General features: G+C 45.7%; 1 protein-coding gene across 8 annotated transcripts in view; it reads right to left on the minus strand.

Annotated features, from left to right (window-relative positions):
• The window catches only part of Efcab6 (EF-hand calcium binding domain 6), a 225,839-nt gene that overhangs the window by 157,026 nt on the left and 54,134 nt on the right, over positions 1–14,679 (minus strand). For 6 of the 8 annotated variants that reach the window (XM_074084642.1, XM_074084640.1, XM_074084641.1 and 3 more), the window contains 2 exons: positions 6,842–6,978; positions 2,863–2,975 (listed from right to left, as the gene is read on the minus strand). The exons of 1 other annotated variant lie outside the window; for it this stretch is intronic. In XM_074084642.1, coding sequence (XP_073940743.1) covers positions 2,863–2,975; positions 6,842–6,978 — 250 coding nt within the window. Of the gene's footprint in view, positions 1–2,862; positions 2,976–6,841; positions 6,979–14,679 lie in introns of those variants that run through there. One more of the 8 variants, XM_074084646.1, reaches the window with a different exon arrangement.

The raw sequence follows: 14,679 nt of genomic DNA on the forward strand, positions 1-14,679 counted from the left end.
TGCATCACGAGTTTACGGCATTCATAAATGCACCACATGGCACAGTGCCATGTTGAGGATGGGAGGGAAACTGGGAAATACTGTTGTAAAGTCCTTACACTTGGTGTAGTCAGTGCCTGATTCTCAAAAAAGCATCCAAAAGCATATAGTGGAGAAAAGACAGCCACTTCACAAATGGTGCTGGGAAAACTGGCTATCCACATGTAGAGGACTAAAATTAGACCCCTACTTCTTCTCACCCTGTACAAAACTCAATTCCAAATGGATGAAAGACCTTATGTAAGGCCTGACACTTTGAAACTATTAGAGGAAGACATGGGATACACATCAAGATATATGGGCATAGGTAATCCAGGCTTGGTAGTACACACCTGTAATCCCAAACTATTCAGGAGGCACAGGCAGGAGGATTATGAGCTCGAGAACAGCCAAGTCAAAATTAGAGAGACCCTATCACAAAAGAAAAAATACAAAAGAGAAAGGTTAGGGGATGGCTCAAGTGGTACAGTGCTTGCCTGGCATGCAAGAGGTCCTGGGTTCAATCCCCAGCACTGCAAACAAATGAACAAAAAAAGATGCAGGCATAGGAAATGACTTTCTGAACAGGACTCCAATGGCTTGGAAATAACACCAAAAACTGACAAATAGGATCACATCAAGCTAAAAAGCTACAAAGCAAAGGAAATAACTGCCAGAGTGAGGAGATAGCCTACAGAACAGAAGAATATTTTTGCCAGCTCTTCTTCATCTGACTGTGGTTAATATCTAGAATGCATCAAAAAAACAAAGAATTAAACACAAAAAGAACAAATAACCCAATCAATAAATGGACAAATGAGTTGAACACACAGTCTCAGAAGAAGTGCAAATGGCCAGTGAATACATGAGGAAATGCTCCACATCCTCAGTCATCACGGAAATGCAAGTCAACGTGATTCTGAGAGTCCGTCTCACCCAGTCACAACGGCTATCATAAAAACAATGGTGGCAAGGATGTGGAAGAAAAGGAACCTTCATACACTGTTGGTGGGATTGTAATTTAGTGCAGCCACTATAGAAATCAGTGTGGAGGTTCCTCAAGAAGCTACAAGTGGAACTGCCATGCAATCCTGCTATATACTCCTGGGTATATACCCAAAGGAATCTAAGTCAGCATACTATAGAGACACCTACACACCTGTGATTGTAGCAGCACTGCTCACAATAACCAAGCTATGGAATCAGTTTAGGTGTCCATAAACTGATGAATGGATAAGGAAAGTATGGTCTGCATACATAGCCACAAAGAAGACCGAAACTATGTCATTTGCAGGAAAATGGATGGAATTGGGTATTATCATGTTAACACATTTTCTCTCATATGCAGAATTTAGATTAAAAAAACACAAAGGGTAGAAGGAGGATTATTTGGGAAGAGAAAGTGGACCAGCGGGGGGTGGGGAGGAGGAGGCATAAGTGAAGGTAATAGGGGAGTGAGTATGATCAAAGTACATTATATACATGGATGAAAATATAATAATGAAACCCATTATTTTGTACAATTAATATATGCTAATAAAAATGAAAGGAGAAAAAAAAGGTTCTTTAGGTAACCAGCCAGAGAAAGCCAATCACCAATAAGGGAAGAAATTCAGCAGGTCTCAGAACTTCTCCTCAACCAGGCTCAGTCCCAGCAGGCCATGGATCAGTCTGTGAGGCTCTCACAGAGACAAGCTTAACCTGTGGGCACTGCCACCAGCCAAGGTGCATGCATCATCAATGAGTCCCGTTGCAATTTTTATTCCTCTGGTACTCTCAAGTAAGAGCAAGTTCTTATGAAAAATCTACATGAACTCATTTTTGCAAATAAATTTCTGTCTTCCTATCTCTCCTTTCCATATATATGCATGGGACGATGCCAAGAATAAGGCTGACAGTGTTATTTCTGGGTAGTGCGTTAGTACCGGCCTCATGGGCTGAGGGAATATGAAAAGAGATGATAGGAGAACAAGCTTAGTCAGAGCCTGGCATGGCAGCTTTCCAAAGCAGAGTCTTGGAGTCTGCTACAAGCAATCTGGGTTAGCAAAACCAGGCTGAACCTGAGAACCTGTCATTTTTCAGCTTGCTAGTGAAGCAGATCTGAGAACCATAGATGGCACTCAGTATTTGCTGAATTAAGTTGAAACCAGACAGTGCCAACTAGTGCTGAATGTGCAAGTCACAGGTGATAAGCCTTGAGGCAGGAGACCTCTAGGAGAAACCCCAATGAAGCCAGGAAAATGACCAGAGGCCAGGAAGGGAGAGTGTCTCATCCTCAGAGAACCAGACCTGCTCTTTCTCCAACTACCCAGCTGGGCTTCACATTCATGAGACTGGGATGAAGATGTCAGCAGGAGGAATGTCTCTTCTCAAGGGTGTCCACTGACATAAGCCTGGCTTTCCACATCCAATGTAATTGTAAATTGCCCTTGCTCCTTTCAAATTGAGACTTCCACCCACTAAAGGGATATTCATTATCAAAAATTTTTGAAATATGGAAGAAGCAGAAAGAAGAACAAGTAGCACTCTGAGACATTTCACTTAAAGACAGTATGTGAGGTTTTGGGATATGGCCCATTTGGCTGATTGCACATGTACTCTCTATGCTATTGTTAACTCTTTGTGCAAACCATCGCTCCTAGCTGCACATTTTACCTTGTGGCTGTGCTGTGGCTCCTTTAACTCTCCTATTGTTCAGCACTTACATTATTCTTATAAATAATGATAGTATGGTTATCTTTGTAAACAATGCATTTCCCATAATTGAAAGTATTTCTCAGGAAAGATCCATAGAATAGAAAAGGGTCATTAAAATCTTTAGCCGTATACTTTAAAAATCCTTACCTTGGTTCCCCATAAAATATCTAAGATTCAGGTCATTACTTATGCCGAGGTTCTTCAAAAAATCATTGTAATTCACTGCAGTGTCTTTATCAATGTTGTAGTGCTTTGCAAACCTGAAATACCAATGTTCTTTAGAAATCAGACACAGGATCTGAAGCAAAGCAAGTTTGTTACTGAGGTGTCCTTTACATTGGGGCTGACATTAATTTTAATGTCTGTTTCTAGCTACAGCTAGAATTTAAAAGTAGGCCTTGGGAAATGTTACTGTTCGACTTTAAAATGAAAACATTTGGGAAGAGACCATTTCTTCAGCCTGCAGATGGATACAGAGAGAGAATGAGACTGAAACATCCGGGTCCTGCTGGGAAAGCCCCGCCATACCACCTCCCTTCCCTGGAGAGGGGATGGAGCCAGGGCCCAGGCAGCCACCTTCCCAGGGGACAGCAGGAACAGTGCCACCTTCCTGTAACATGAGGAGGGACACAAGTCTGGGCAGTGAGCCAGTTAGCATTAACATTTCTACAACCAGGAAGCCTAGAGCTGGGGGGGCCTGGACACAGGTGATCTTTTTGACTGGGAGCTTATCACTTCACTAGAGGGAAAATGAGACCCACAGCTGGCATACAGTTTCAAAACTGTGAATAGAGGAGGAAGCCAGGCTTTTCTTGAAGCAGTCTATGATGTTAACAAAAAATTTTAAAAACACATAAACCACTATCTCTCCCTAGAAAATACTGAGATACACAGAACGTTGGATTTTCTAACAGATTTTCTATTATTCAAATCTGTCACTTAATAAATGTTTTTCTAGATAACTTCTGGGTTATTACATTTCCAAAAATTCACAGTTTTTAAATGTTTGCTTATATTATCTCCATATGCGTTGGTTTCTATAATTATCTATTTTCAAGCTTTCTAAAAATTTAGTAATTATTACTTGAAGTATTTGTTATTTTCCTGTTTTCCAAATCTCACACAGTAAGTAATGTCATGGATTCGTTTTAATGCATACCTATTTTTCCACTTTGATGAAGCTTGCCTATTGTTCTAATAAGAAAAATTATTCTGAGAGATGACAGCTGCCAGATGTTAGTGTGGAAACTCCCTAACCAACCCATCTTTCCTTCTCAGCCGCCATCCTGTGAAAATCAGCTGGAGCTCAGAACCCAGAAAGTGGACCTAATGGGCTCCTAGCTGGCCAGTGTGCTGCTCAGGAAAGTGCAACATGCTGGTAAGAGGCTCACGCCAGCCTTGCAGGAGTCCGTGAAAATCCAGCATTCTTCCTGCCTGGTCTTGTCTCCCAGGAGACCCTTGACCTGTGCTAATGCCTGGCATGTGTGCTACATAGTCAGGGAAGACAGACAGAAACCAGCAGTGGTGTGTCCTGCAGAGAAGACTTCAAAGATGAAGCCTCAGTACTGCCCAGGAAGGTAGAGTCCCAAAAGGCTTTTCACAAGAAAGAACTGAGGCAGACAGGACCACCAGGGCCATCACTCGTCCCAGGGACTGGAATGCCGGCAGGGACTCACAAGCCTGCAGTAAACAGCACACAAGGGTCACTTGGGGAGGCCGGATTTGGAGAAAATGAAGGACTCCACTCAGCCCAGGACCCTCTCCATATCCACCTGGAAAAGAGCCTTCCGGTGCTTATCAGGCCCAGGCAGCACACTACCTTCAGCTGTTTGTTTGTTTGTTTGTTTACAAGGCTGCTCCTAAATTACTTTACAGAGATTCAAATACTTTGGCCTGGAGGACAATGGAGGGTAGGATGGGGTGAGATGGGAAAGGAAAACAAAACAGCATGGGCTGTGGACATCCTGATTGGGTGCAAAGCTTGGCCATGTCATCTTTGACCTCATAGTTTGCCTAAACTCAAAGGACATTAGGGAGCTTTCCACTTACACTATATTGTGTCTTCATTCCTACCCTATGCAGTGGGCTTCTCAGCACCTATTCTTTAAAAGTGAGTTGGGATGGGTCAGGGGGAGTGGGAGGCAAGAGCTTCCTGAGGTTCTAGAAGCAGGGAATGCAAAGCACAGACTTGACCCATGTGTGCCTGACTTCAAAGCCCGGCCATTCCTGTCACACCAAGGGCCTAAATAGAAAGATAAAAGGATTCAAAATGCATTGTGTTTCCTGCTCCACAATTAATAAGCAAAGTTAATACTGAAACAGCACGTGAGGAAGCAGCATATTCTCCAGTCTCAATAAGAAAAGCATTAAAGCACAGAAGACATGGTCTCCTTTTGATCTCCTGTGTGGCTAGTCTGCAGGAAGCAATTCTACTATGCGAAGTTTCTCAAGCTGTAGCGTGAAAACAGCATTGTTTTGAGGCTTAAAAAAACCTCGAATAAAAATTTGTGGAGTTCTTTATTATTCAATACTTAAGAGATGGGGAAACAGACAGTAACATTTTTTATAGATTTACTAGGTTGGAGACTGCAGTGCCAAACACAAGGTTTATTGTCAAATAAAACACTGCTTTGTTTTTTGATAGCCTGTTTTAGAAGAGTGCTGCCTCTGTTCTATAATTGCATGCGCAAAATTATTTAATTTGTTTTGTTTGGATCTTACTCTGGACACTTTCCCAGCCAGAAAGGATGTAAAAATTAAAACATCTATTATGTCTTTTATATTCTGAGGTGGGCTATAAAGAGGAAAAAAGAAGAAAAATAGTCAAGAGTAGGAACTATCCTTTTTCACAAGTCTCCTTCCTGGCAGCCTGGGTAGCTTCTGTGCTGTGGGCACATTTTGTCTGCACTTCCTTGCCCTGGGGGCAGGTTCCTCTACTGTGTCTTTATTCTTTATGAGAAGTGTCAAGAGCTATAGTGACCCACTGAAATAACAGCTTGTAACTCCAGGACAATATGAAACACTTAGCCTCTGGGTGGAATAAGACTCAGTATTTTTGTGAATGGCTGGAAGTGTAGTCCTCCCTTATTCACAGGGACACAGCCCACCGCCCCCCTCCATGGATGCCGGGGTTAGGGGGTTAGGGTTAATTGCTTTTTCCCATACATGTTTATGATAAAGTTTAATTTATAGGCATAGTAAGAGATTACCAACAATAACTAGTAATAAAATACAACATTTATAATAATGTACTATGTATGGGAAAACTTATTTAAATCAAGAATTGTTTATTTCTGGAACATTCCATTTAATGTTTTTGAAGCTTGATGGGCTATGGGTAACTGAAATAGTAAGAAGTTAAACAGGCAGAGGGCAGCTACTGTGTTGAGAGAAGTATCTGGGAAAAGGCAGGAGGCAGGACATCCCGGCTGGGCCCGTTATAAATATGCTAAATGGGACTATCCTCCAGTGGCGTTCGCTCAAAATATGCAGCACAGAAGCCAAGCATCTGGCTCCTTCTAAATCATCCAGAGTCTACTGGAGGCTCAAACACACACCCATACGGCTGTGCACCCTGCTCTGAGTCAGGAGCAGCTGGCAGTGGTGGCTTGCAAGTGGGATGTTATTCCCAGTCCCCTGTCACTATCTCCCCTCACTCCCCCAGCAATAAGAGTCACAAAGGAAAATGAAGTTCCTGCCATTATATCATGCAGGAGAGCCCACAGGGAGCACATGAACAAATGAATGAATGTGAAATTGTTCCTTCTCCTCCAAACCCCAGGCTTGGAGTCAAAGTCAACGTCAGCTGGAAATGGTGGATGGGTGCAGGGTGTGGTGCCAAGCAGGAAAGACAGGCTACTAGTGATGGAGTAGTCAATAATCTACATTCAAATCTGCAGGCCAGATGCTGTGCCCGCCCCAGGGTACTTATGGGATGAAAACCATTAGGTCCCACTTTTGAGAATTCCCAAGGAGCCTCAGGAACCCGGGAGAAATGGCCAGAAAGAAGGCGGGAGGGAGAGGAGTGGAGTGGAGGGAGGGGCTCCACCACCAGCCAGTCTCACAGGAAACTGGCTGCCAGGTCTACACTATGCCCCCACCCCCTACTCCAGCCTGGTAGACTCACATCTCATACTCCTCGTCCTTCATCTTCAGGCAGAAGGCATCCAGGACCCGCCTGAGCTGCGGTGGCTGCACCAGGCCAGTGTTGTTAACATCAATGAGTTTAAAGGCTTTCAAGATGGTTTTCATATTTCTGAAAACCTACATAAAAAGTGATTTTGGAAAAGTCAAAAGAGCCAGTGTTAAAAACCAACATGGCAATAAAAATGTGAAAGTTTTTTTTAATACTTCATGTAAAATAAAATGTTTTCAAAGATTCACAGTGGTAGGCCTTGCAAAATGACATGCCTATGGAAAAAAGAACACTTTGCATTTATTGAATGTTTTCAAGGCAATTTTCTTGGCAAATGGTCTTAGTAAGTTTAAAAAACCAAAACTCTTTGTGATGTAAAGCAGTAAATCTCATATACAACTCAATCCCTCTTGGGGCCCTATGAAAAGTCTTCTTTGTGAACTGATGCTTTAAAACTATAGCTCTGGCATATTGGACTTGTATGACCTTCGTTCTTCAAAGCCATATGCAAACTATTTTACTAGAACTGGAAAATCTGACTGTAGATATCAACCTCTGAATTTTTTTAAGATATCATCATCAAGTTTTATAGAGCGCTCCCCCAAATTCAGCAAATGGTGCTTTCTGGGCACAGGATCATGCAAGGTGTCTGGTGAGGTCCCAAGGAGATACAAAGGGCACAGAGGGAGCTGGCTCTTGAACTACAGTGACTTCTGTCCAGACCTCTTCTCCAACCATGACAGGTAAGCAAGCACAGAGCTGTGCCAGCGAGTCCTCCCACCCCGACACAACCCCATTTGCAGGTTAAGGAGACAGGTTAGGGAGGCCTCACAAGTTGTCCAACATCACACAGCTAGATGGCATGATGCTGGCTCAAACTCAAGCTGATCCTTCAACTACACTAGTCTGCAGGAGTGATGGGACACGTAAACACGAAATCACCAAACAGGCAGTGGAGATAAAAGCCAAATAACAGAGACTTGCGGGGAAGGGTTGGAGGCCTTTGGGGAGGAGAACAAACACTTCCAAACCACCACAAAAGGGAAGGCCAGGGCACTATGGGCAGAGACTGAGGAGTGAGTGGTAAGGCTACATTCAGGAGGCTCTAATTCTGAATCAGATAGGGGATCAGCTCAAGTCAGCCTGAATCCTGAGGAACCCTCCCTGCCCAGGAAGAGTTTATGGAGAGCTGTCAATGACAGGCTTGTTCCCTTTTATTCAGCACCCTCCAGGTGCGCTGGGAATCTCCCCTTTGCTGCCCCATACTCACTAAGCTGGGACTGCCCATCAATGGAGCCTCTCCTGCAGCCCCTCCGGGGAATGTCTCTTTTTCCAGTCTAAGCAGACATGAGCTGGTGGGAAGGGTGGCCTCCTTCTCCTAAAGCTGCTCCCACATCACTGCCCCTGCCTTGTGCCTTAAAACCCACACCTCCACCTACCACCACCCCTCCTTGTTGCAGCCCCTGGGCCCCTCACTCCACCCCCATCTGTTTATGTGGATGGTCCTCTGACACGCCATTCTCTCAGCCCTCTGTGTCCTCACTTCCAGAGGCCATAGCTCCTGCTCAAACTTTTGACCTGTTATTACCAACAGCAAGATCAAGGCCACCCTTAGACAATCTACTCTCCTTCCCAGCTCACTCCCTTAAGTGCCCAAAGCCTACCAGTCTCCATCCCACCAAGCCCTCTGCCTGCTGCTCTGCACCTCTCACCCTCTCTCCTTGCTCTCCCTCCCTGCTTCTTCCTAACCTGGCCCTTCTATCACCAGCCTCACCCTTTCTCCTTCAATCCTGTTTAAATCCACTCAAAATCCCTGTCCACACAGCCTGATGGTGCCTGAGAGAAACATACCATTGAGCACTTCCCTGGCTCCCAACTCATATAACTCACCCTGCCAGAATGGGGTGCTACATGGTAATGGTAATCCTTCTCTACCACTGCAGTACACACACACACACACACACACACACACACACACACACACACACACACACACGCTTCTACCTTTTTTCCCCCATTGGTGCTGGATATGGAGCTTAGAACCTTGCACATGTGAGACAAGTGTCTACCACAGAGCTATTCCCCCAGTTCTTAGTACCCAGTCCTACCTTCTCCAACCCCTCTCTTCTCATTCCATCTCTTCCTCTCTTCTCACAACCTGCATCTTGCTTTACAGAGAAAACAGAAACAACTAAAAGACAATGCTCCTGGGCTCCCCCAAGCCCACAGTCTACCTGGCTCCATGCCCACATGCTATGCCCCTCATCCTAGTCTAAGGGATGGGCCTCTGCGATCCTACCTACAGACAGGAGGTCAAAGAACGCACATACCATTTCCCATGGCCCCAAAAGGAAGTGTTCCTGTACCACCCATCACCTCCATCATACTAATGTCTCAAAACAAAGCCTCCTTCCTTGCTTGCCTCCTCCCCAGCTCTCTATGCTGTCTTCAATATGTCTGTTCTCTCTTAAAATCATTCTAATGAGCCCAATGGGTGTGCCACCTGTAATCCCAGCACTCAACAGGCTGAGGCAGGATGGTTGAGAGTCCAAGGCCGAGGCCAGCCTGGACTATATAGCTAGACCCCATCTCAAAAATACCAAACAAAACAAAACAAGAAATCGCTCCAATGGATTTTATTCCCATCACTCTACAAAAAACCATTCTTATCAGGGTTATCAAAAGCACCAGACCTAAAAGCCACTTCTTGGTTCTCATCTTGCTGTCCCTTCAGCAGCATTTGATACAGCTGCCTTGTCTTCTTTCTGGCTGCACTCTGACTTAACTTGCAAACCCCAGCTCCCAGTTCACCTCCAGCTTCTGGCTTCTTCTCCGACTCCTTTCCTGTTCCTCTTCCTCCGCCCACGTCCAGGCCTGAAACACCTTTGGACTTAGGCCTGAAGAGCTCTGTTTTTCTATCATCCATGCTCCCCTCAGGCCCCAGTGGTCCAGTCCTGCAGCTTCAGTTACCAACTGATGATTCCCATGTGTCCATTTCCAGCCCTGGCCTCATCTCTGAGCTCCAATTAGGATATTCATCTGCCTATTTGACGTCTGTCATGAGATCCCCTCAGATTTACCAAACCTGATTGCTCCTCCCTCAGTCTCCCACCCCGATAAATGGAAATCCATTCCTCCACATTCCTTTCTGCTCATGGCACATTCAGTAAGAAAAGCCCATCAGCACTTCCTTCAGAACATCTCCAGAGTCCAGCAGTTCTCACTCACCACCTACCCCGACATGGTAGGCTGGTGCCATGGCCACCCACTGGTCTTCCAGTTCTACTCTTCACCCCACCCAGCAGCCAAGGCACTCCTGTCTGGACACCTGTCTGACCACACCCTCCTCCTCTCAAAGCCCTCCAGGGCTCCCATCCACTCAGAGTCCCACAAGATTAGCTCTGAGACTCTAGCTCATCTCTCACATTCTGGCCTCACTGCTTTCTGGCCACACTAGTCTGCTGCTCCTCCTGGGTGTTCGAGTCCTCCTGCCTCATCTTCCCCAAGCGTTGCACTTGCTGTTCCTTCTGCCTGGAACATTTTTCCTGACACTGGCTTGGCTCCTGTCCTCCCTCTATTTAGGGCTTGACCTAAATGTCACCTAGAAAAGCAGGACTCTCACCTGGCATCCTATCCTCTCCTCCCGGCCAGCTAATACAACACCTGTCTGATTTTGTTGTTCCTGCCCCTTCATTAGCTCCCTGAGAGCAGAGCTCGTTCCTGGCTTGGTGCTCTGGGGCAGCACCAGGCACACTGTGAGTACTCAGGATAGATTTGCTGGAATGAATGAACAAATCTATCTTCTTCCTACCTGTGCAGGAACCCTACACACTGAGGAAGCCTCGTGATCCATCTGCAGACACCTCCAGGTGCTCTGAACATAATGGTAATAGAAGCTGATATCAGTGCAATAATGATGACAGTAAGAGGGTCACTAGCTGAATACAGGTCTGTTATGTGTGAAGCCCTATACTAATTAGGTTCTCCGCCCACCACTCAATCCTAACAGCCAGAGTACATGGGCCAGTGCAATCTCCACATTCCAGACTGGGACCAGCAAGTGCAGACAGGTGGGAGAGGCACCAGCTGGACCAGGCCTGCTCTGCACATTGGACCTCCACTCTACCTGGGCTAAAAGAAGGAGCCCCAGCCACCCAGAGAACTTGTTCCCACAGCCAAAGAAAAACCTCAACACCTTGTCTGCTGCCAAGTCCCCGTCCACCTCTTCTGGGAAAGCGGAGGAGGATATGAGTGATGCACATCTTTAAAACCCCACAGCAACCCATATGGGTCCCCAGTGTGGAGAGCCGGCAAGCCGCAAACCTGGCACAGAGCTGACGCCCACAAGAGGTACGTCTCCAAGTTCCTTATCACTTGTCAGACGGAAGTTTGGCACGATCTGAAGAACGAAGCTGCAGATGGCAAGGCTTATCAGAGGCAACAAAGTTAGGGCCCTGGTGTACAGGACGGGTCCAAACAGGACAGGAGAGAAGAAAGAGGTAAAAAGAAGTAAAATGGCTAAGGGCCCAGCAAGAGTGACCAAGCCCTGCCTCATAAAATTCCTGTCCTTGACACAGTCCCTGGGCTACAGCCACATAGGCATGTCAGTGGTTCTTCTCACATGATGAAAAGCCCTAACTGTGGCCTGAGAGGCTCTGTGTGACCCAACCCTCTCTCTCTCTGCCTTACTCAGTTCCAGCTCAGAGGCCTTTTGTTCTTTCTCATACACAGCAAGCACACACACCCCAGACTTTTGCACTCTGGTCTCCTCTGCTGGACAGTTCCCTCCCTGCCTTCACTCACAGGTTCAGAGACAAAGCACACCTTCAGCCCTTTTTGACCAGCGGCTTTATTTCTTTGCAGCACTCAACACCTGAACCATTTTGTATTTATTTTTATATCTATGTCTTTCTTCCTTTACTGAAACATAAACTCCTCGGAGCAGGGCCTTGACCTTGCCTGTTGCTGTGTCCTCTGGCCTTAGAACTGCCTGGGCAGAGTAGCCTCAAGAAGATTTCCAGAGAGAACGGATAGCTGAGCTGTAGCTGCTGCCCAGAACTCCCTTCCTTAGTTCTACCACTGTCCACTCTGGGACAGATTTGCCACCTTCTCTTCTTGATTTCCTAATTGCCCTTCCATCTGGTCACAGTACCTGGCTTTGACCTTGACAACATGGTTTATTCTGGCTTGAATTTAGTAACCATCCCTCCTTGGGGAAGGAGGTTCCTACTACTCTCTGCCTGCCCTGCAGTCCAGTCTTTCTTTCCCACCTTTGCCCCCCAACAAACACACTTTGGGGAGGTATGCTCACAGAGCAAATCCTCCCAGTCAGGGAACACTGGGAAAATAGTTCACAAAAGGAGCAGGGCCACAGCTTCTTGCTGCCTCCCTCCAAATCCAGTGCTCTTCTCAGAAGAGAAACGCTGCTCCTGCCCTCAGGATTACCCCAAGAGGTCAGCCTGAGAAAGGCTGATCTTGTCCTTGTCAACTCCTTACCTATAGAGACCTAACTCTATTCCAGGAGTGGTCAACCACTGCCCACCATCCAATTTTGTAAACCTGCAAGCTAGGAATGGTTTTAACATTTTTAAATGGTTTGAAAAAGTCAAAAGGAGAGTAGTATTTCATAACAAGTGAAAGTTTTGAGAATTTCAAATTTTTGTATCCACAAATAGATTTTACTGGCACCCAGCCACTCCCACTCATTTACATATTGTCTGGGCTGCTTTCTTCCTATTAGGGCAGTGTCAGTTAGCTGGACAGGAACCCTCCTGATGCAAAGACAACAATATTTACTTCCTAGCCCTTTATAGAATAACTTTACCAGTCTGTGGTCTCCCCTACACATCTCCCTTGCTCACAGCTGAGCAGGTGAAGACATTTCAGGGAAGCTTTACATGCACAAACACTAGCTGAGGACTTAAGAAGAAACCCAAAACAATAGCTAGTTATGACTTTAAATTAAAGGCACAGAAGCCATGGGCCTGAGACTTTCTGAAGAAGCACACCCACCATGTTCCTCTCCCAGTCACCTTTTGCATGCACTTATCTGACCCTTGCTGTGTCCTTGGAGCCCAGGTCTGGCAATGCTCCAGAGCTGGGTAATGAAGGATGAACAATCTAAAGTCGGGCACCCCAGGGAGGACTGACTAAAATGCCTGGGTTCTTCCCTCAGGAGAAAAGGCTTTAGAATTCTGTCTTCATAAACCAAGACCCCTTACCTAACAGTTAAAGCAAAGCCCTAGTTCACACAGTTAGTGAAGTGAAATGAGGAAGTGACCAATTAAAAAAAATTTTTTTAAGTAACAGGAGCAAAACTGAAATTGAAATCTTCTGAGAAAGATTTAGAGTGAATTTATGAAGCAGAGAATCATAAATATCACCACAAGAAGCAAGGACTGCCTGCCCTTAAGGTTGGGAATTAGGAGTGGGGAAGGCACACACCTCCTTCCAGGCCTGGTGGCTTGCCACTAAAGTACACGAAGGCACCTAGGCCGGAGGCACCCCCCTGGATACCCACAGTGTGCCAGATCACTGTTCTCCCTCCTTCCTCTCCACAGGGACCTGAAGGGAAGAATGCTGCAGTGACTACTTAAACAAGATTTCCAATCCCAGCTCCAGCCCCATTAAGGTAATGGTGGGAAAGTAATGTGATTCCTCAAAACTCCAGTTTCCTCATCTGTGAAAAAGGAATGAATAAGAGCACTATGTTAGCACCTCAGTAAATGACAGTTTGATGGGAACTGCTGATTGGGATCAAAGGCTTAGGACAGAGTTACCAATAACCAAATACCATACACTCACATCAGGGAAGAGCAGGGAGCTGAACCAACACTATTCTCCCCAACCTCATCTCTTCTTCTCTCCTACTTCCCTATCCTTAGGTCCAATCTAAGACAAAAGAAGCCTAGTGAGGGAGGAAGGTCTTGAATAGGCAGGACTAAGAACATGGCCTGAATCAATGAGTAATTTTAGAGTGGATGGATGGATGAATAATAGGTGGTTGAATGGATGATGGAGAGATAGATGATGGATGGATGGTGAGTGAGGGATGGATGGATGGATGATGATGAATGGGTTGATAAAAGGATTAATGGATGAATGAATGGATGAATAGACAGATAGATGGGGAATAGGTATATGGGCAAATGTTTGAAAGAATGGATGGATGGATAGATGGATGAGAAGGGGATGAATGACTGGATGAGTAGGTAGAATTGATAGATAATGACAGATGATGGATGGATGGATGAATGGATGATGGATGAGGTGGTTGCATTATTCATAGGTAAGAAGCTATGATACACCACAGAAATCCTTGTACAGGTAGGACAGACACTTGCAAGAAGGGGAGATAGGCATCTCATTTTCTGGCAGACTTGGTTATGTGCTTTTACCTTTCTGGTAGGGGAATGAAGAATCAGATAGAGCAGAGCAAAAGAGGCCAATTAAAGTGATCTAAACACCTATTCTTGGCATGCGCAGAACTTCTGAAAGTTTCATGGGTTAAGAAGATGTCAAGAAAGGTGGAAAGCTTGAGCTTTCCTGCTCCCAAGGGGCTGCTCATTGGGTGAGAGAACCCTACCACCAAGAGGGTGTGAGATGGGCCACCAGTCATGGGAGCTGAGGAGGTACACAGTGGATTAAGTCAGAGCTCATTGTCCTCATCAGAAGACCACATAATTCAGAGGCCCCTGAAGCACTACCCTAGTAACTCCTTATGTGCCTTGTGTGAGAACAGCCTTCACATGCTGCAGAGAGGTCTCTGGGTATGGGAGGGAGAGACACACTCCCTCTCCCCAGCTGTATCGCAGACCCTGTGATCTGGA

The sequence above is a fragment of the Castor canadensis genome, chromosome 8, assembly GCF_047511655.1.
Source record: "Castor canadensis chromosome 8, mCasCan1.hap1v2, whole genome shotgun sequence".
In the NCBI taxonomy this organism is placed as follows: domain Eukaryota; kingdom Metazoa; phylum Chordata; class Mammalia; order Rodentia; family Castoridae; genus Castor; species Castor canadensis.